Source organism: Oppia nitens, unplaced genomic scaffold (genome assembly GCF_028296485.1).
Source record: "Oppia nitens isolate AA-2021 unplaced genomic scaffold, nextdenovo-longstitch-racon4-pilon3 scaffold7_pilon_pilon_pilon, whole genome shotgun sequence".
NCBI lineage: Eukaryota > Metazoa > Arthropoda > Arachnida > Sarcoptiformes > Oppiidae > Oppia > Oppia nitens.
In genome coordinates this window covers 2,387,592-2,407,711 of record NW_026533251.1, presented here as the reverse complement: position 1 = coordinate 2,407,711, position 20,120 = coordinate 2,387,592, and the positions used below count along the sequence as shown (strand labels likewise).

General features: G+C 26.4%; 7 protein-coding genes across 8 annotated transcripts; 3 read left to right on the top strand and 4 right to left on the bottom strand.

Moving 5' to 3' along the window:
- Positions 1-102: 102 nt before the first annotated feature.
- On the top strand, positions 103-5,365 carry LOC128963129 (uncharacterized). 2 transcript variants are annotated; one of them, XM_054309610.1, is made up of 16 exons: positions 103-934; positions 1,096-1,269; positions 1,336-1,512; positions 1,586-1,762; positions 1,842-2,021; positions 2,380-2,559; positions 2,664-2,843; positions 2,905-3,081; positions 3,153-3,332; positions 3,406-3,585; positions 3,644-3,826; positions 3,906-4,088; positions 4,158-4,331; positions 4,400-4,576; positions 4,637-4,876; positions 4,966-5,365. In XM_054309610.1, the coding sequence occupies exons 1-16, from the start codon at positions 284-286 to the stop codon at positions 5,125-5,127; spliced, it is 3,375 nt and encodes a 1,124-aa protein (XP_054165585.1). In that variant the 5' UTR covers positions 103-283; the 3' UTR covers positions 5,128-5,365. The 2 variants fall into 2 exon arrangements, with proteins under 2 accessions (XP_054165585.1, XP_054165586.1); XM_054309611.1 differs by lacking the exon at positions 2,380-2,559.
- A 586-nt stretch (positions 5,366-5,951) lies between these two features.
- On the top strand, positions 5,952-7,442 carry LOC128963132 (zinc finger protein 184-like). Its single transcript, XM_054309616.1, has 5 exons — positions 5,952-6,769; positions 6,858-6,918; positions 6,983-7,053; positions 7,113-7,263; positions 7,334-7,442. The coding sequence occupies exons 1-5, from the start codon at positions 5,998-6,000 to the stop codon at positions 7,422-7,424; spliced, it is 1,146 nt and encodes a 381-aa protein (XP_054165591.1). The 5' UTR covers positions 5,952-5,997; the 3' UTR covers positions 7,425-7,442.
- A 163-nt stretch (positions 7,443-7,605) lies between these two features.
- LOC128963135 (signal recognition particle 19 kDa protein-like) lies at positions 7,606-8,352 on the bottom strand. The gene has a single exon (XM_054309619.1). It carries the CDS (start codon positions 8,204-8,206, stop codon positions 7,745-7,747), a length of 462 nt encoding a protein of 153 aa, XP_054165594.1. The 5' UTR covers positions 8,207-8,352; the 3' UTR covers positions 7,606-7,744.
- A 2,019-nt stretch (positions 8,353-10,371) lies between these two features.
- LOC128963134 (U8 snoRNA-decapping enzyme-like) lies at positions 10,372-11,140 on the bottom strand. Its single transcript, XM_054309618.1, has one exon. The coding sequence runs from the start codon at positions 11,089-11,091 to the stop codon at positions 10,471-10,473; it is 621 nt and encodes a 206-aa protein (XP_054165593.1). The 5' UTR covers positions 11,092-11,140; the 3' UTR covers positions 10,372-10,470.
- A 1,582-nt stretch (positions 11,141-12,722) lies between these two features.
- LOC128963133 (polyprenol reductase-like) lies at positions 12,723-13,763 on the bottom strand. Its single transcript, XM_054309617.1, has one exon. It carries the CDS (start codon positions 13,698-13,700, stop codon positions 12,723-12,725), a length of 978 nt encoding a protein of 325 aa, XP_054165592.1. The 5' UTR covers positions 13,701-13,763.
- A 186-nt stretch (positions 13,764-13,949) lies between these two features.
- Positions 13,950-15,320, top strand: LOC128963583 (THAP domain-containing protein 1-like). The gene is made up of 5 exons (XM_054310096.1): positions 13,950-14,108; positions 14,249-14,466; positions 14,526-14,838; positions 14,919-15,142; positions 15,298-15,320. Exons 1-5 carry the CDS (start codon positions 14,011-14,013, stop codon positions 15,318-15,320), a joined length of 876 nt encoding a protein of 291 aa, XP_054166071.1. The 5' UTR covers positions 13,950-14,010.
- A 666-nt stretch (positions 15,321-15,986) lies between these two features.
- LOC128963582 (homeobox protein aristaless-like) lies at positions 15,987-19,406 on the bottom strand. The gene is made up of 8 exons (XM_054310095.1): positions 19,403-19,406; positions 18,497-18,784; positions 18,237-18,303; positions 18,096-18,176; positions 17,293-17,428; positions 16,960-17,231; positions 16,740-16,891; positions 15,987-16,012 (listed from the first exon to the last, which is right to left on the bottom strand). The coding sequence occupies exons 1-8, from the start codon at positions 19,404-19,406 to the stop codon at positions 15,987-15,989; spliced, it is 1,026 nt and encodes a 341-aa protein (XP_054166070.1).
- Positions 19,407-20,120: the final 714 nt, after the last annotated feature.

Genomic DNA, 20,120 nt, shown 5'->3' with positions numbered 1-20,120 from the left:
TATTTTCTAACAACAATATATTACATCCATATATAGAATATTCATTAATAATTAATTACAATTTATACGAATAAACCAAAAGGCAATCAAATACTTAAAAATAGTCTTAATGTTAGTCTCAGTTGAGACGGTCAGCAATATATGATATACTTTTTAATTAGTTTWAAAAAATATTGCTTTAAAACATTAATTTGTTAAAAATTTATTACAATATTAATGAAATAGTAAACTATTTGAGTGATAAGTGAATAATTATTAGCAGTGTATTAGGTTTTGGCTAACAATGGATGTAAATACTGTTGAATTTGAAAGTGAATTACAGTCTGGATTTAAGTCGACTTCAGGTCTGAGTGCAGTCAAACTAATATCAGGCRCCCGACAGACGGAATATCACTCACATTATCGCGAATATAATACAAAAACTAGTGATCAAACAACTGGACGGATATCACCGGTTCTCTCAGAATTAGATGAAAATGAGACACAACTTCTAAACTCAGCCGATATTTCGTCTAAATTTGATTTATCGTCAAAAGAGAAACTATTGGAAAGATATGGAGAAAAGCATTCAAAGGAAAGAAGTTCATCGCGTACTTCACGTCGGGTGAAGTTATACGACGAAAATGAAAAGTTTGATTACAATCACTTTGCGAAGATTCCCGCGTCGGCCGCCCGATCGAGATCTGTCAATAAACAGACCACTTATGACAGGCGATCTCCGTCGCCGTCACCTTTCGATCCGCGGACTCCATCACCCATTCACGTCCATTCAGTGCCCCCAAAGAAACTTGAAATATCTCCGGCGCCTAAAATTGTTATCGAAGAAGAAGGCAAACATGTCTGCAAATATCATAGCCATCACTTGGATCATGAATACTGTCCATCACCCACTCGGGGCAACTGTTTTGCATGCAAACAAAACATCATTGGCACGGTTAGTTAGTGTAGTTATAGTCATAAAAATTATAATTAATACAGTAATAATATAATAGTAATTTTTACTATATATATATATATATATATATATATATATATATATATCAAATTTAATAAAAGTATATATAATATAAAAAATTTATTGAAAACTAAATTTAGTTACTTCGGGCAATGGGTGAGATATATCACCCGGAATGCTTCCGGTGCTCTAATTGTGAGACTCAACTAAATGATGCCAATTTTAAACCATATGGTGATAAACCCTATTGCATGCCATGTTATGAAAATTTATTTGGTCCGCCCTGTACTTCATGCAAAAAACCAACACAAGATGTAAGTATTAAATATTATATTTTTAATTAATCTAAAAAATTTATTTTAATTTTTAAAATTCTGTAGAATCGGTATCACGTAATGAACCGCATTTGGCATCCGGAGTGCTTCTCATGTGTCGAGTGCACCAAACGACTCACACCCGACAACTTTGTTGAAAGGATGGGATCTCCGTATTGCAAGGATTGCTATCATAAACTATTTTCACCAAAATGTTGTGCTTGTAATCTGCCGATCAAAGATGTTTGTCGTATTCAATATTTTAATTAATTGTGATTTTAGTTAAACTAATTTAGATTTGTTATCAAATATACAGAAAGCCATCAATGCTTTGGGTAAGATGTGGCACACATTCTGCTTCAAGTGTACGGCTTGTAGTATACCTCTGGAAGAGATGAACTTCTATGAGAAGAATGGATTACCTTATTGTGAGAAAGACTATATGAATCTATTTAACCCAAAATGTGTGAAATGTAAACTACCGATACCTGATGTATGTCTATATTACTGTATATTATATATATATATATATATATTTAATGTTTAATATATTTGTTTTTTAACAATTAAAGGGTCGCCAAATTACAGTGAACGGCAAGCCCTGGCATCCGGAGTGCTTTGTTTGCACTGTTTGTGTGAAACCATTAACACCTGATAATTATCGGGAAGTACARGGAAAGCCTTACTGTGAGGATGACTACCATAAGTTGTTTTCTTCCAAATGTAATGCCTGTACAAAACCAATTACTGACGTAAGTTCCCACACATTTTCACATCAATTTTATAATTAAATTTATTTATTTTATATAAATACTTAAATTATAAAAATAATTGCTTTTACACATTTAATACATTATATTATTTGTCTTTTAATAACATTTTTAAATATTAATTTATAAATACTGTAATTAATTTTTACTACTATAAAGACACTATAAATTATACAATATTTAAATAATGTATAAAATTATTTTTAAAATAGATATTTTTATTAAGTTATGAAATTTTCAGAACTAAATAATTTTAAATTAATTATTTCTATTAAACGTTAGTTATTTTATTTAGTCTAAAAAATATTAAATAAATAATAAAATATTAAATTTAAATTAGGGAAAACAAGTAAATGCCCTTGGTAAAATATGGCATCCGAGGTGTTTTACGTGCACTAACTGTGCTAAACAGCTCAGCCCTAATAATTTTTACGAAAAGAAAGGCARACCTTATTGTGAGGATTGTAATCATAAACTATTTTCCCCGAAATGCAATGCATGTCAGCTACCAATTACCGATGTATGTGTTGTTAATATAATATTAAATGCATCGATGTTTTTAAAAAATTGTTAAAATATGTTTTTAATTATTTTTATTATATTTATTTAAAATTGACAAAATAGACTAATCAGGTGAAGGCATTGGGAAAAGTATGGCACCCGAGATGTTTCACGTGTACTAATTGTGTCAAACAGTTGAGTCCAAACAATTTCTTTGAAAACAATGGCAAACCATACTGTGAGGAATGTCTTCATAAACTCTTTTCACCCAAATGTCACGGCTGTCAGCTTCCCATCACTGATGTAAACTWACAATAAAAATCAAATATTATTTACTATTATTTTTATTTTTATTGGATATTAGTCTTTAGTGAAAGCAATGGGCAAGAATTGGCACCCGAAGTGCTTCCAATGCACCCAATGTGCCAAACCTTTGAGTCCTAATAACTTCTTCGAGAAAAATGGCAAACCTTACTGTGAGGATGACTTTCATAAGTTATTTTCACCCAAATGTTTTGGTTGTAAATTACCCATTAAAGATGTATGTATTTTGTTGTTGTTGTTAAAGTTAATTAATTTATTTTTATAAATAACTGTTTGGCCAATGCTTAGGGAAATTCAATCAATGCAATGGGCAAACTATGGCATCCACTTTGCTTTAATTGTACTGAATGTGCTAAACCTTTGGGACCAAACAATTTCTATGAAAGAAATGGTAAACCTTATTGTGAGGACGATTATCATCGATTGTTTTCACCCAAATGTTTTGGTTGTAAACTTCCCATTAAAGATGTAATATAGTTATTATTTCAATTCAATTTTATAATTAGAAAAATAAAATAAATTAATATTATTTGTTAATAAGGGTAATATAATCCGAGCTCTTGGTAAGGACTGGCACCCACATTGTTTTAAGTGTACCCAATGTGCAATACCGTTATCACCCGATAATTTCTATGAGAAAAATGGCAAACCTTATTGTGAACACGATTTTCACAAATTATTTTCACCAAAATGTTTTGGCTGTCTGTTACCCATCACTGATGTATTTAGTAATAAAAATCAATTAATTGATATAAACTAATGGGTTCTTAAACTTATAGGGAAATATTATTAGAGCAATGGGCAAGGATTGGCATCCCGGGTGTTTCAAGTGTACAGCTTGTGCTATACCACTAAAACCTCCACATTTCATGGAGAAAGATGGCAAACCTTATTGTGAAAGAGATTATAATAGATTGTTTTCTCCTCCATGTGCTGGATGTACACTTCCCATTAGTGATCAGGTTATATATCATATCATATTTATAATATTTAAATATAAATATTGATTTAACATAACAAATAATTTGTATGTAATTATAGTCAACAATGGTTAAGGCATTGGGCAAGAACTGGCACCCACAGTGCTTTCATTGCAATCAATGTCACCGACAATTGAGTCCAAATAATTTTTTCGAGAAAAATGGAAAGCCTTATTGCGAGGAATGTCTACATAAGCTATTTTCTCCTAAATGCTCTGAATGTAGTCTTCCCATTAAAGGATCGGTATGTTATTATATAAATTATATAATACAATATAATTTATTTGTTATCTAAAATTATATATTTTATTAGCCATTAGTTGTAATGGGCCGTCAATGGCATCCAGAATGCTTTAAGTGTTATGAATGCGGAATACAATTAAGTCCAAAGAATTTCAAGGAAAAGGATGGAAAACCTTATTGTTTGAAACACTTCAATGAGATGTTTCTACCAAAATGTTATGGATGTAAACTTCCCATCACTGATGTATGAATTCAAACAAACTTTTTATTAAATAAAATAATTATTTAAATAAAATATTTTGTGGTTTACAGAAAATGTTGTCAGCAATGGGACATAACTGGCATCCGGACTGCTTTTGTTGTGCAGTTTGTCGCAAACCATTAGCTGCCGATGGATACCGTGAAAAGGATGGTTTACCGTATTGTGATTACGATTATCACGCRCTCTTCTCTCCCAAATGTGGCGCGTGTCACGCACCCATCAGAGAAGTATTTATTACCAATTAGTTTTTAGTATATCATATATTAAATAAAAAATATTTTTAATAGAAATGTTTGACTGCAATGGGACGAACCTGGCACCCGGAGCACTTCCTATGCCAACATTGTAACAAACAATTAAGTGATGATCCCGAAGGATATCACGAACACAATGACAAGTCCTATTGTAGGCCGTGTTATATTGAATTGTTTGCACCTTATTGTCGGGCGTGTAATAAACCAATTGTCGATAAGATATGTGTGACCGCATTGGACGCCAAATGGCATCCCGACTGTTTCGTGTGCAGAGTATGTCATTTCAATTAATATTGTATTGTATTGTATATTAAATCAAATTATATATTATTAATAAAATCTATGCAATTGTGTGTTAATAGGACTGTCACTGTCCACTAAAGACTGGTAACTACTTTGAGTTTGAAGGCGAGCCCTACTGTGAGGAACACTTCAGGTGTAAGATGTGTCCGGATTGTGTTAAACTAAGAAGAGCTCAAAACAAATATTTCGGTCAATCGTCTCAAATAAAATTAGGCGCTTAACTAATAATTTTTTATGAATTTCAATAATTATTAATAAGTGATACTTTAAGGAGTATATATAACAAAAATTCAAGTACTAGACTATTGTCAATCAATTGGTGGTATTGCATAAAAAATTAAATCATTTTAACGACTTTTTATGTCAACTTTTATCACTAAATTTTTTAATGATATATTTTTGAATTTATTTTTACAATATTATTATAGATTTAAAAAAAACTTAACAATTTTAATTTAAAAAGTGGTGGGTTATTTAATAATTTTTTTATACGTACTTAATTAAAATAAATAATAAAATTTAATAATAAATTGTTTGTTAATTTGATTTTATAAAAATTMTTGTTAAAATTAATTTCTGTGAAAATTATTCTGTAAGTTTTATAGTTTTTAAAATTAAAATACTATAGCATTATCAACTTAGAGATCATAAGTTATGATTCATAACACATATACAGACATATACTTAAATAATAATAAAAATACCGTAAGATATAATAAAGCAATTAATTAGTAATTTTGGTCACATTTTGGTTAATTTGTCACATAATTAACAATAAATTAATACTGTATTTACTTTTTTAAGCAAATAATTAATTCATGTGACGTTATGTATGAATCCATCAATTATTATAAATGTTATGATATTTACAGTATTCATAACATTATATAATAAAAAAAACTTTAAAAAGTGTTTTAAAATTTAATTATCAAATCATTATATAAATTGATAAATATTTGAAAATAAATATAAATCAATAATATTATGTTTTAATAGCACTCATTATAATCACATAATWATAAGCAAATATGTGACAACAAGTGATTGATTTGATTGACACAACAAACACATGTTTTACAGATAATAAAGCGATGATGAGTGTTGAAGATGTGGATCAATTGACGACACAATTGAAAACATTACGTTCAGACAATGAACTCTTGCGTAAACTGTTGTCGACCATCGAGAAGACGAAAGATTTAATGACCAATCAATTAAACAGATGTCTTTGTGGACAATCACATGACACCAAATTCAAGACCAAATTGAATGTTTTGAACGACAAATATGACAGTTTGAAGATATTATTGACCACCGATTCATTTAATCTATTGACAGATGACATGATTGTCATCAAAGATCAACAAACAATCGAGTCTTCGTCAGATCAACAGTTGGATCTCTTGGACACCAATAATAGCGAGGATGAGGTGATTGGTGGCAATGAAGAAATTACTGATAATACTAATGTTATCGTCAAACCATTTACCAAAAGAACTGAAAAACCAAATATTGTTTACATAAGTATTGAAAATACTGAGTCTATTAATACACATGAAGTGGATGAAGAAGAACTAACTCAAGATATGTTTAATATTAAAGATAACCTCAAAGTACAAAAAACTAACGACGAATTTTGTTGTGATTTCGGTGACTCTAAGACTGGTATTTTGTGTGGACAACGATTTATATCTAAAGAATTACTATTAAATCATAAGAAAAGACATACGACTGAAAGGCCGTGGTTTTGTCAAGAATGTCATTATACTGGTGTCCATAGATCTCATTTAATCGGACACTTAAGGAAAAGTCATACCGGAAGATATCAGTTTTCATGTGATTGGCCCGGATGTTCATTCATGGGTTCATTCATTTAAACACATATTTAACTAATTATATACTTTTTTATTATTATATCAATATAAATATATTGTATTTATCATAATAATAGGTCCGTCACGTTATAACATTAAACGCCATAAAATAATACACACCGGAGAGAAACCATATAAGTATACAATTTTAATTCAATTGGCGATAATAACTATTTTAATTAATAATTAAATAATTTGATAGATGTAATTGGCCAGGGTGTGAATGGTCCAGTGCTAATAATAAATTAGCTGAACATAGAAAAATTCATACAGGTGCAATATTATTTATGATATATTTATTCAATGTTTACTGAACAGGTAATTATTTTTAGGTGAGCGCCCATACACTTGTTCATGGGTTGGATGTGAGGCTAGATTTAGCCGACCATTTACTCTACGCAATCACATGAGGACACACACCGGTGAGAAACCATTTATATGTGATTATCCTAATTGTAACTACAGGTCGGCCCAACAAACACCGTAAGCTATTTACTCGTTTATGTAATTATCGGTAATTGTTAACTAATTTGATATTAAACTGTTTAAATAGTCTAACGACACATAAACGAAAACATCACAATGTTTTACACGTGATCTCAGAAGAGATTATTATCTCTGATCCCAATATATTTGACGAATAAATTGTAATCAAATTTGTATTCTTGTTATTTATAATACAGTCGTAATAATTGTTATTTTTATATAATATTAATATATAGTAAATCGTCTATTCGTTGATTTTATTTAATACATATATTATTTGTTAAAATGTACAAAACTTGTGAAAAATAAATTTAATAATTATATGATATAATATATTTGCTATATATTTATATTAAATACAAATTGCAGTCAAACTTAACTGTAATTATGAAACAAATCGCAAAAATATAAGAAACACGTCTAATATATGAAGTGATAATTGACAACAAATAGTCTGAATTGATATAAGAAGTGACAGTTATTTCTTCTTTTTATTTTTCTTATTGGTTTGGCTTTGACTTTGTTGGCTCTGTTGAGAACCACTTTGTTGTGTATTAACTTTAGTTCTAGTCTTCAGTTTTGGTATCATTTTCGCCACGTATTCCAAGACCTTCTTCTTGTCGTCAAATTTGTTGCCAACAATCACTTCTTCAGTCTGTTTATTACGAATCAACGCATACTTAACATAACCTCTATTTTGTATCAACTCTTTGTCCACTTCTCTCGAATAGACTTTATTGAGATCACAGACCACTTGAAAACAGTTGAGTGATTCCAAGACATCCTTGATTTCGGTGGACTTCGGGTCAGTGACGCACTCGGTCTTAGCCAGTCTTCGGCCTTTATATAGACTTAGATTTGTGTTAATATATTGCGGATATATTATATACCACTTGTTAGCGACACCATCATCACTGGCCACCACTTCTTTATTGGTCATATTATTGTCTATTTGAATCAATTTGAGGATCAATTAAGTGATAAACACAGTGTTTGTTGAAGTGATGTGTTTTGCGATATATTGAAAGTATAATCAATTGACTCTTCAATGCAATGACACGTGTGTTGTGTTGTGTCGACACTTAAACACTTAAAACTTAGTTTAAGCGCCAGTTTTGACTCTAAAATCCTATAAATATATTGATTGTTATAAATTAATTAAATAATTAGTCAATTAATGTTATTATATCTAAAATAATATTTAACAATAAGTGCTTTAATTTATTAATTTTATATTTATTTGATACTTAAAATTGATTTCTTATAAATTTTCTATAAATTCATAATTATATTGTTAGTTAACAATTATAATAAAAATAAATTATTTTATTTATTTATTAAATTACAATATAACTAATTATTTATTAATTATTTTTAAAAATTTTAAGATGTATTATATGCATATTATTTATTAAATATTTAATAGATAATTTTACTATACATATACAATATAATTATTTATGTTAATTATATAAAATTAAGCTATAATTATAATTAAAAACTAATTTTTAAATAGAGTTATACCAGAATACTATTCTATAGTATATAAAGTTATTGTAAATACACTTAATTGTTGATTTTGTTGAAATTGTTTTCATAGAGACTCAAATGTTTCTAAAAATAATTTTATAGAAAAATCAATAAAAAATTGATTTAAAGACAGTGTAATAAATAATAAATTATATCATTTTCAAAATAGTTGACATTGGATTTTTATTGAAAATGCTATAATCAAATTAAGTTATATAAAAAATGCAAATATGACAACACATTTTTTGATATAATGAAGTTATAAATCTATTTTATATAGCAATGTAATGGTAGGTATTGTATATACTGTAGAATAACTTAAATGATCATTAGATCAGATATAAGTTAAATGTTGTATAAAAATTATTATATAAGATAAGACTAATAGATAAGATATTAGTTTTATAGATATAGCACATTAATACTACCTGTGCTGTCCATAATGAAAACTAATATAGTTTTCTCAGAAAAGTATAGTTGTATTGATTTTTTTGTTTAGTTTAATACTTTGGTAAAATTATTGATAAAAAATCTAGTGTCAGCTATTTTGAAAATAATTTTGTATTATTAAAATAACAAAAAGTTTTGTATCAAATGCATTAACAAATCATTATATCCCTGACAACCAAAATGAAGAGTTGGATAAATAATTTAAAGTTAAATAAATTTTTTACAAAAAACTCTGTTAATGAAGACATTAACGGACCAAAAGTCGGAAGCGATAGTAAAGACAATTCGGAGAGTGTTTGCTGCAGAATATGTAACTCTAAAGAGGATAACAATCAACTCTTATATAATCCGTGTTCATGTGTGGGTCAGTCGTCTTTTATTCACCGCAAATGTCTGGACGTATGGTTTCAAAAGGCTCGCTATGATGTCCTGTGCTGTGGATGTAAAGCTAGATATATACGCATTAAATACAGACACGACTCCAGCTTCAGATGTTGGCTAAGAGAAGAACCTAAAATCAGAAGACATGTTATGATTAGTGCCGTTGTATTTCCATCACTCTTTTTGCTGGTCATCTTCGGGTTCGTAAAAGCCATTCTTTCAGAAAGCGGACAGATATTCAAAGTACTATTTGTGCCGACAATGATCTTCGGTATCCTAACTCTATGGAAGTTTGTCGGCTCTTTGGCTCTCATTCTTCGAGATTATATTAATTGGAAAAATTCAAGACTTAACACAAAGTGTGATAAAAATCCTCAAAAAGAAAGTAATAAAAAGGACTGATATTATTAGGTATTATTTATTATTTAATTAATTGAAACAAAAATTGACAAAATTATCGCACATTTTATTGATTTGTTAATTGACTTAAATTATACAATATTATGATATGTTAATTGATTGTTAACACATTGACTCAAATGTTTTTTAAAAGCTCGAGTATTTAAATACAATTATTGTATTAATATATTAATATAATAATAATTATTATTATTATATAATTCATGTATAGAAAGCAACAATATTTGGTTAAACACATTATTTTTTCATTAAACTTTCATTTAAATAAAATATAAATCAAAACAATGATATAAAATATAATAAAATTAAAAAAACATTTAAACTTATTATAATAAAATTATTATATTCATACCGTATGAATTAAAATGCTTACTAAATGTAAAAATTTCATTGATGTAAACATAAGGATAAAAAATGTTGTCTTTATTGAAGCTGAGCCTTGAAGAAGTTGAGATCATGTGAAGACATTATTTTAAACTTTTCGCAGACATCGATGATTTGTTTCTTAACATTTCCAGAAAATTTTTGTCTCAAAAAATTCTTTGCAAATCGTCTTAAATAATATGAATCTCTATTATATGAACAGCCAATTGGTATGCGAAACAAACCCAACGACTCGTGAGGGAAATCTCTGGCTTTCATATGACATTCTTCTATACTTTCGGCATCTTTTAGTGTTATTTGTTTAGCAAAAAAATGTGATACAATACGTAAATTTTTGTTATAAAATGAATAGATATAGTCGTCAACAGAAATAGTGGTTTCAAAATTAATTTCTTCGTGTATTTCACGCTGAAGGGCATCAATAATGGATTCAATACTAGTTATGTCTTCATCGACAACACCTCCGGGAAAGCCTAAAAGTCCATCAAATCTTAGCTGAAGAAATGAGAAAGCATTGTGTGATTGTGTTGTGCGAAACCATAGCATACAGTGTGCAACTTGTGTCTCATCTCGCAATTTGGACAACGCCTTAGGCAGTGGTATCTGTTCCCAATCACTTGCATTACTCTCATCTAACTCATGACCACTCATTGAATCCATTAATCTTCATTAAACACTTGTCTTAACATAAAACTTAGTAACTAATAATCTGCTGAAATGGCATACAATTAAATTACTTATATGTTAAATGAAATATTCTATCAAATATATTAAATATATTCAAATAATTAGCAAACAATAAGACAAATATTTTCACCAATAAATCTATAAAATGCAATGCAATCACTTATACAATACTGTAATTTATAAGGTATATTACTGTATAATAACTTATAATTTAGTGATATATTATAATATATGCGTTATATTGATTAATAAACATAATAAATGAAATATTTTTATTGCAACAAAAATCTACATAAAAAATACCGATAATATATTTCTCTAATAAATTGTGATTAAAAAATAATAGAAATAAATACTTATATTTAATTGCTAAAAAATTCATTGTTTTCGTTAGTTTAATAATTTTATATTGTTATAAATGCTTAAACTAAAAATGAATTATTTATAAAAGTTTTGAAAATATACAAAAAATTAATTTTCTAACACTTAAATAATATTTAATACATTATAATTGGAAATTATTTAATAAAGAAAAAATTGACAAAATATATAATTTACTTTATATACTGTAATTTTGTTAATTAATTTTAAACTTATCTTTAATCATATAATAAATAAATAAATAAAAATATTAATAAATATTATATGATTATAATATGAGTGAAATAAGATATAATAAATTAAGTGAATGTTGTCTAAGTATGATATTTTGATTTACATTAAATTACATATTTATTTCTAAAACTGTGTATATTATATATATACTACAGTATATACTGTAGTATATACAGTATAAATTATACTACAGTATTATATTAATATAAAAATATTCATTTATTAATTATCAAAAATTAGATAACAATTAAATATTATATGTYATATGACACATAAAACCTATTTATAAATTTTAGTAAATTAGTTTTTTTTATACGTTTGGTTGAAAAATTTTGTAGAAATAATGTAAAATATTGATAAAATTATAATTTTAAAAATGAAAATGCGTAAATTAGCACAAAATATAATTTTTACAGTTAAATATGTAAACTATTTTTACAATTATTTGTACAGTATATAGTAAATTATAATATGAACTATAAATATGATATTACATACTGTATGTACTGTATAATACATTATTTATCAATATTTAAAACAACCTTGCATAATTTAACATACTCACATCAATCGTAAGATATTAAAAAATTATTATCATTTAATATAATATATAGAAATTATATCAAATATATATATATTATATTAAATTAATAGATTTGTTTTCTCATGTCATTAACCATTGAAGCAATTGATCCCACATTTTGTTTGCTATTAAACTGAAATACAATTTGTTATTACTTTTAACGTCAATAACAATATTATTTCTCTTAAATGTTTACAAAGGCTGATAAATACAGAGCAATAAAATCATACATAAACAACATATATATTGATTTGAAACATTGAAAATACAAGTTAAGAGTGATATAATAATTTATAATTATTCAATTAACTTATATCATATATTATTACTATAAACTATAACTGTATTATAAATAGTTACAAACTAATTACAAAATAGATTGAAAATAATAATAATTATCAGATTATCACAAAATATAGGGAAATATTGTTTTGCGATGTTTTGGATACTTATGTTGAAATGTCTTGAGATACCACTTATGAGATAACAGAGCTGCCAATGTTTGATTGACAATAACCCAAACCAACAAATATGACCACAAAATGTTAAATCCTGTGATCAAACAAATGCAGAAATAAATGATAATTTCTGCAAAATAATGAGGACATGATATCAAATCAAAGAGACCACCCATTGGTATAAAATGATCATAAGTGACAACTTTGTTGTCATCTTTTATTTTTTTAATTCTTAAATTTGCTAATATTTGGTAACTTTTAAACTGTAGATAAGATGCCACAAGAAATGCTACAAATGATAGACAACTGAAGATAATTCGGTAATTATTTTCGGTGGTATTGTTGTCATTAATTGCATGAATCAGAGCTAATCCACAGCTCAAATAAAATGCAAATCCTATGGTATATTGAATAATATTTATCTTCGTATTACTGAAGACACAAATATTCATGTTTTCATATAATCGACGACTCATTTGAACAATGATTGAAGTAATCAACAGAAGACTATTTACATTAAGTATTTGTTTGAATGAAATGTCAATTGTTGTCCCAATCAATGGAAGTAATACTTGATCCACATAATGATGACACCAATTGTTGGCATCACTTGAAAAGTGGTTAGTATTTGTAAAACAATTAGTGGTCAACAATAATGTGATAATTATTAAGTGATAGATAAGTGAAAAAATATAAAAATGTGTGAAATATTTCTTCGGTAGTGAAAGATATTTGGCCACAAATGAGTCAAAAATCTTATCGTAGGTCACATCGGTATTGTCGGCGAATCGGTCAATGAGTTTGCCGTATGTGACCAAATTGGACATCGATTTAGGTAACAGTCGGTCCAAATAAATGGTGGCCAAAGTAGTGACCAAAACACCGATTGTCACTAAAAGCCAAAACAATGTTAACAAACAAATCATTGATTCATTGAAATCAATATAACTGTAAATCTTATTAACAAATGATATGATCGATGACTGCAATGCATTGACTAATAATTAAAATGATTGCATAATTTTAAAGTATTATTCATAAACATTGTTAGAAAATATGTGTTATTGTTGTCCCCCTAACACAGTGTAATATATTTGTATATATTTCTAATAACAACCCTTAAGTATTGATGACATATGCCATCTATGATTAAACAGTCAAATGTTTGTATAATATATTGAAAGATGGCTTACAATAGTTGATTGAATGTTAATAGCGATCATTGATTGTCTTTGAATGTCTCGAAACGTTTGTTGTATGCAATCGTGTCGTAACACTAAACATGAGTTTCCAAACTTGTCTTTTCATAACTTTCCCACAAAAGAGACCCAAAGGTAGACATAAACTCACATTTAATAACTATTTTCATAAACAATACAAAAGCAGATATAGTGGCGCTAAAATTGAAGACATGGATCAACTAATTGATTATATCATATATTGTATTAATTGAATCAATTGTCATTTAAAACAGATGTCAAAAATGGGTCCAATTTTGCGACAATCAATCGATTTGGAGACTCTTTGAGACAAACGATCCAAAGTTAGAGCACAAGAGTATCTGTTCCCAACATTTTCATGACAACTCTTATAACAATCCAATGAAGAAAATMAGACTAATGTGTAATGCATTGCCAACTATTAAGGCAAACACGAAGAAGAAGAGTACAGTTACAGACACCACAGCTATAAGTATAACAGACATTGGTTTCCGTTTTTTTTATTTGATAACCGATTTTATTGACTTACAGAACCTCCGGAACCGATCGTTGTTTCGGCACAACTCTTGTTACGGACTAATTTGTCGCGTAATTGCCGAACAAATCGACCACAAAATTCAAGTTCTTTGTCAACGACTACTGACAATCGGGAAAATACATCAAATGTGACCAAAAGTAACGATGAAAATGTAATGTCTTTAGACAATCAAATAGTGTCYACACGTAAAACAAATCCCATTACTAATCATTTTTCAACACAACATACGAAATATGAAACAGAAATTAAGAGTCTTAAGGATAAACTCAAAAAATGCAAGAAACAGGTCATGAATTTAAGATATCGGTCAGTCATATCAAATGTCATCAAATGTTTTGTTTAATGAAATAAAATTTATTGCAATTAACTTATACTGTATATCATAGACTGAAGCGAACAGAAGCCATAGGAAACTCRCAGAAATCAAAATTAAATTATATTTTGAAGAATATTAAAAGTCTGAATGAAGAAGAATTGAATCCAGTGTTGTCTGAGATAATTCAATCTAATTTAAGTAATGCTTTTATTGCAAAAAGTCGCTCTCAGAAGTGGTCCAATTCAATGAAGAAGTTTTGTTCAGATATTTACCATAAGAGTCCATCCGCTTATAGTTTGTTGCAAAAGACAATGACTTTGCCGACAAAGAAAACAATTAACAAATTTTCTGAAGATAACAAACAAATGAAAAATAAATGTGAAACAATCACTCAAATAGCTTACAACACAAATGTGGATCAAATAATTGACAAATTTTCTGAACAACAGGACATAAATTCCGAACCAATTAATACAATATCATCTGATAATACAATAACCATTGATTATACAGTATATTGATATTATACTGTATATATATATATGATTTATTTTGTTTATATAATGTAGAAATATAAGGATGTTTGATATTTATGATTTACAAATATGAATATGCGATTTAAATCAATGAAAATCTAATTGACTATCAATTAAATACCATATCTTGACTTAAATTAAACAAATGTAAGATTTTTGTTTTGTTTATTATTTTAAAACTTTATTGTATTAACAAATGTCTGTACAATATGTATTATATATCTAAAAATAAACATTTTTCATTTCAAATTATATTAGTTGAAGTGTTATATAAATTTCTTATATTCAATATATTAATAATCATTAAATTGAAAACAATATTACACAGTAGAAATTTTTTGAAGTGCAGTTAAATATATATATATATATATATATATAAATTTATTTTATTGTAAAATTTATACAAAATGAATAACATTTCTACGCTTAATATTTCGGAAAATGAAATTGTTTTCAACAATTCATATAATAATACCATTTATGGCGAAAATATTCGTGATATTGAGGCTCCTATTCATAGGTTTCAAATGATTAAAGTGATTGTTTTGGCAACTGTTATGACACTTATTTTAATAACATCGTGTAAATCAATGATTAGTGTTTTAAGTAGATATGTCACCAAACGATACTAAATGGAGATAATAAATGAGCAATAATTAGAAAAATGTATTAATTTATAAACAAATATATGACTTTTCAAAAATGTAAGTAAAAAATTATTATAATAAAAATATATAATACAATTTTAATTTATCATGTTAAAATAATTCATGTTACAAATGTTAGTTTTTATATAGATATTTGATAATTTTTATAATATAGAAAACAATAGTTTAAGATAATTTACACAAACAAATTTTACTCAAAAATATACTAATATTTTAAATTAATTTATTACAATATTTTTTATTATACATTTGAAGGCACTCTTTGGCGAATTGTTGAAAATATATTGGATATTAAAATTATTTGAATAAATCATATTGTTACATTTTGTATTAATATATATATATATATTGGTATATAATTATTCATTATATTAAATTTTTAAATATAAAATAATGTTTATTATGCTGACTAGCTAATGAGTATACAATGTACTGAATAATATGTATTTTTTAAATTGATTAATTTAAATTTCATATTATAATAAATAATTAAAATTAAAACAATATATTACACAAATTTTTAATAAAATACAATTTTATGCAATTTTTAAGTAAAAAAATCAAGAGATGCTAAGTTATTATTATTAGTGTGATTATTATTATTATTATTATTATTATTACTATTATTATTATTATTATTATTATTATTAGGTTTTTCTCTATTAATTTGAGAGTCAGTTTGAGAGCCGGACGACGACTCGACATCAATGGTTGGCTCTTCTCTGTTGTCTATTTCGGTTGACTTTCTTTGTGGTTGAATAGGAGTGTCCTCACCATAATTGGTTGCACTCAAGAATCTTATATTAACAGCATTTGGCATTGAATTGTCTATTGATTGACTGTAAAGTTGACAGCAACTGATTAAATCAAATTAATTGAATAAAATATTATTATTGTTAACACTTACCCCGTATTATAAAAACCACAAGAATTAAGTGGAGATGTATTTGACGGAAATGTATTGAAATCATAATTAGGAAATGACGTCCAGTTGTTGTCAAATGTGTTGGAAAGCATTGGATTTTGCATTGAATTCATAGTATTAGAGTTATGGGTAATTGAGTTGAGATTAGGTGCCAGCGATTTAGTCAAAGTGGCCAAATTGGATGCGGCACCGGGTGTTGGATGAAGGAATGACTTACGGGGCGGCTCTCGCTTACGCCACTTAGCCCTTCGGTTCTATCAATGCATTAATTTTTATTAATTTGATATTTTTTGATTAATCTCAAAATATAATTACCTGAAACCAAACCTGAACTCTGGATTCACTTAAATTAAGCCGAAGTGCCAGTTCTTCGCGTGCAAACACATCAGGATATGGAGCTCTTTGGAAGGCGCGCTCCAATTCCTCCAATTGATAGGATGTAAAGGTTGTCCTAATTTATATAAATAAATACCGAGTGATCCAAGTGTTCACAACATAAAAAATAGTGACTTTTTAATTAGTCATCATTTTATGTGGCAAAACATCTCGGATCACTCGGTATTTATATACTGAACAATGATTTTTAATAAATTATAAAATTATATATCAAAATGAAACAAACAATTAAAACAAATCTTAACAAAATTATCTTATATTAATTAAATTATATCAAATCATGAAATAATAATTAAACAAATGTTAATAAACCAATTAAATAATAAATAAACCAATAAAAATCATATCCCATGTCATATCATTTTAAATATAAATAATATAAAATAAATTAACTGAATTGTAAATTTTATAATATAAACAATTAAATAAATAAATAATAATTATTTTAAATTAAATATAATAAAAATTAATCGATGCAGATAATATTAATAAAATGAGTAAATTATGTAAAATCATAAATTATTAAAGTTAATAAATTAAAAAAATAAAAATATTATTAAAAAAAATAATCAAAATATTATTTAAAAAAAACAATCAAAATATTCTTAAAAAATAATCAAAATATTATTTAAAAAAACAATCAAAATATTATTAAAAAAATAATCAAAATAATTTATAAACAATATAAAAATAACTGAATATAAAAAATAATAAAAACAAACCTGGTCTTTTTCTTTTTATTAGAGCCATTGGTATTTACATTATTTGTATGGCTATTACTAGTTGTGATATTATTTTTGTTACTATTATTAGCATTATTTGCATTATTAATATTATCGTTAATAATATTATTTGTGGACAACTGTTGCAATTTGCCGGAGCTGTCCATTGAGTTGATATTTGTACGTTTTTGAAGCTTACTATTGGCATCTGTATATAAATTAGGTTTATAAGTAAGTATAATGAAGAAATATTTATGTTAATTTAATGAATTGGTTATTAACTAAATAATAGTAATACTGTATGTATTCAATAGTGAAATTAATTATTTTAAACAATAGTAAAGAGGAGTATAACAGATATTATATTCATTTAATTTTTATATAGAGTACATATGGCTTACCGTATATAAAATCTCGTGAATAAAATGTTGAAACATTAGGTAATGTGGGAGGACTGGGCTCTAAACGATGCAATAATGTTGAGGTACCAAAAGTGTTTGTCGTATTAAAAAATGAGGAATTTGTGGTCGATTGTATGGGTAGTATAGATGGTTGCTGGTAAAAGGAGGACAGGGATATTGAATTGGTTGTGTTAGTACCACCGGTAATGGTTGGCATGGGTTCCAACTGGTGATGAAGTGTTGGCTCCGACACTATCTCTGAGTGATCGGTCTTGTATTGAAGTGATGCTATATTTAATTTTGTATAAAAATGATAACAACAAATATTATTAACTTAAAACAATAGTTATACTTAAAAAATAAATACTATTTAAATTATTTCTATTGTATTTAACAATGATAATAATTTTAAGAATTAACTTTCATGTAAATGTTTTAGTTTATTGTAAATGTTTAGTATAACTTATTATAATTGGCTTAAACTTATAAACTAAGAATAAAGTTAATTTATTTAAATTAATGTATATATATATTATATTAAATAAAATTAATTATAACAATTGTATTTATATATAAATTCATATATATATAAATATTATTTAATTATTTATTATATTATTGATTTTGATGAAATTAATATTATTAATTAAATAAAATATTATTATAAGAGATATTAACTTTATTTCAATTATAATATTCCTTATTATCTCTTATTAACACAATTGTAATCAGCGATAAATAGAGGAAATCTAATTGATTATGTGTTAACTAAATCGAGTCTTATTTAATTTAATTTAATTTAATACAAACTCATATATTTATTAATAAGAGTTGATTATATAATTTTCTCAATTAAAACTAATTAATTGCAATCAATGAAAAAATAAATCAATTTTTGTTACTTACCCATTATATATAGCAAAAATTTGTAATTTTTACCCAAAAAAAGATATGACTTTTTAATTTTCGATAATGTGTTTAGAAATGACGGAAAATATTTAAATCTATTGCTATATATGCGACCAATTGTTGGTCCCAAAGCCAACGTCCCATTGGTTAGCCAATTGGTTGGGCTCGAGAGCATATACTATGCAACAGTATGAATAACAATTATTAAGTTAACATTATTGTTATAACTAACAAATGGGTGGCACCGGGATCTATAGGGCTAACCTATTGCTTGACACTTGTTCTCCTCATCGAACATATTGATGCTTATATTAATAATAATAAAATTGATAACTGCTGTATCATATTTATTAAACATTTATTATTGTTATAATTATACATAAAATGTTGTTTTCAGATATATATGGGTTATTTAAGTCATATTTAAAGAATTATAATTTAATGATGAGTATGAAACTTACATTAAGTTAACATTACATTAAAGATTTAATTAAATTTGTTTATTTCTTGTATTTTTAATATCAAAATTTAAAGTGCATTATATTAATTAAATTAAGCTTTTATTACTAAAAGTTAGTTAATATGTTAATTACGTAAATAAATAAATAATGAATATTTAGTCTATAATTTTTAATATGATTTTTGTGAAGTACTTGAAGGTAGACACGTGTTTGCAATAAGATTGTAGAATAACATGAAATTTTACGGATGACTG

What these genes read in the sequence shown, in the direction of transcription:
- LOC128963135 (XM_054309619.1), bottom strand. Translation starts at nt 8,206, where the DNA reads ATGACCAATAAAGAAGTGGTGGCCAGTGATGATGGTGTCGCTAACAAG.
- LOC128963132 (XM_054309616.1), top strand. Translation starts at nt 5,998, where the DNA reads ATGATGAGTGTTGAAGATGTGGATCAATTGACGACACAATTGAAAACA. An exon ending in GCCCGGATGTTCATTCATGG is followed by an intron (nt 6,770 to 6,857) that starts GTTCATTCATTT and finishes TCATAATAATAG; the next exon opens with GTCCGTCACGTTATAACATT. An exon ending in ACCGGAGAGAAACCATATAA is followed by an intron (nt 6,919 to 6,982) that starts GTATACAATTTT and finishes ATAATTTGATAG; the next exon opens with ATGTAATTGGCCAGGGTGTG.
- LOC128963133 (XM_054309617.1), bottom strand. Translation starts at nt 13,700, where the DNA reads ATGATTTGTTTGTTAACATTGTTTTGGCTTTTAGTGACAATCGGTGTT.
- LOC128963582 (XM_054310095.1), bottom strand. An exon ending in GAGTTCAGGTTTGGTTTCAG is followed by an intron (nt 17,232 to 17,292) that starts GTAATTATATTT and finishes ATGCATTGATAG; the next exon opens with AACCGAAGGGCTAAGTGGCG. An exon ending in TGATGTCGAGTCGTCGTCCG is followed by an intron (nt 16,013 to 16,739) that starts GCTCTCAAACTG and finishes ATCTCCATTTAG; the next exon opens with TATCGTTTGGTGACATATCT.
- LOC128963134 (XM_054309618.1), bottom strand. Translation starts at nt 11,091, where the DNA reads ATGGATTCAATGAGTGGTCATGAGTTAGATGAGAGTAATGCAAGTGAT.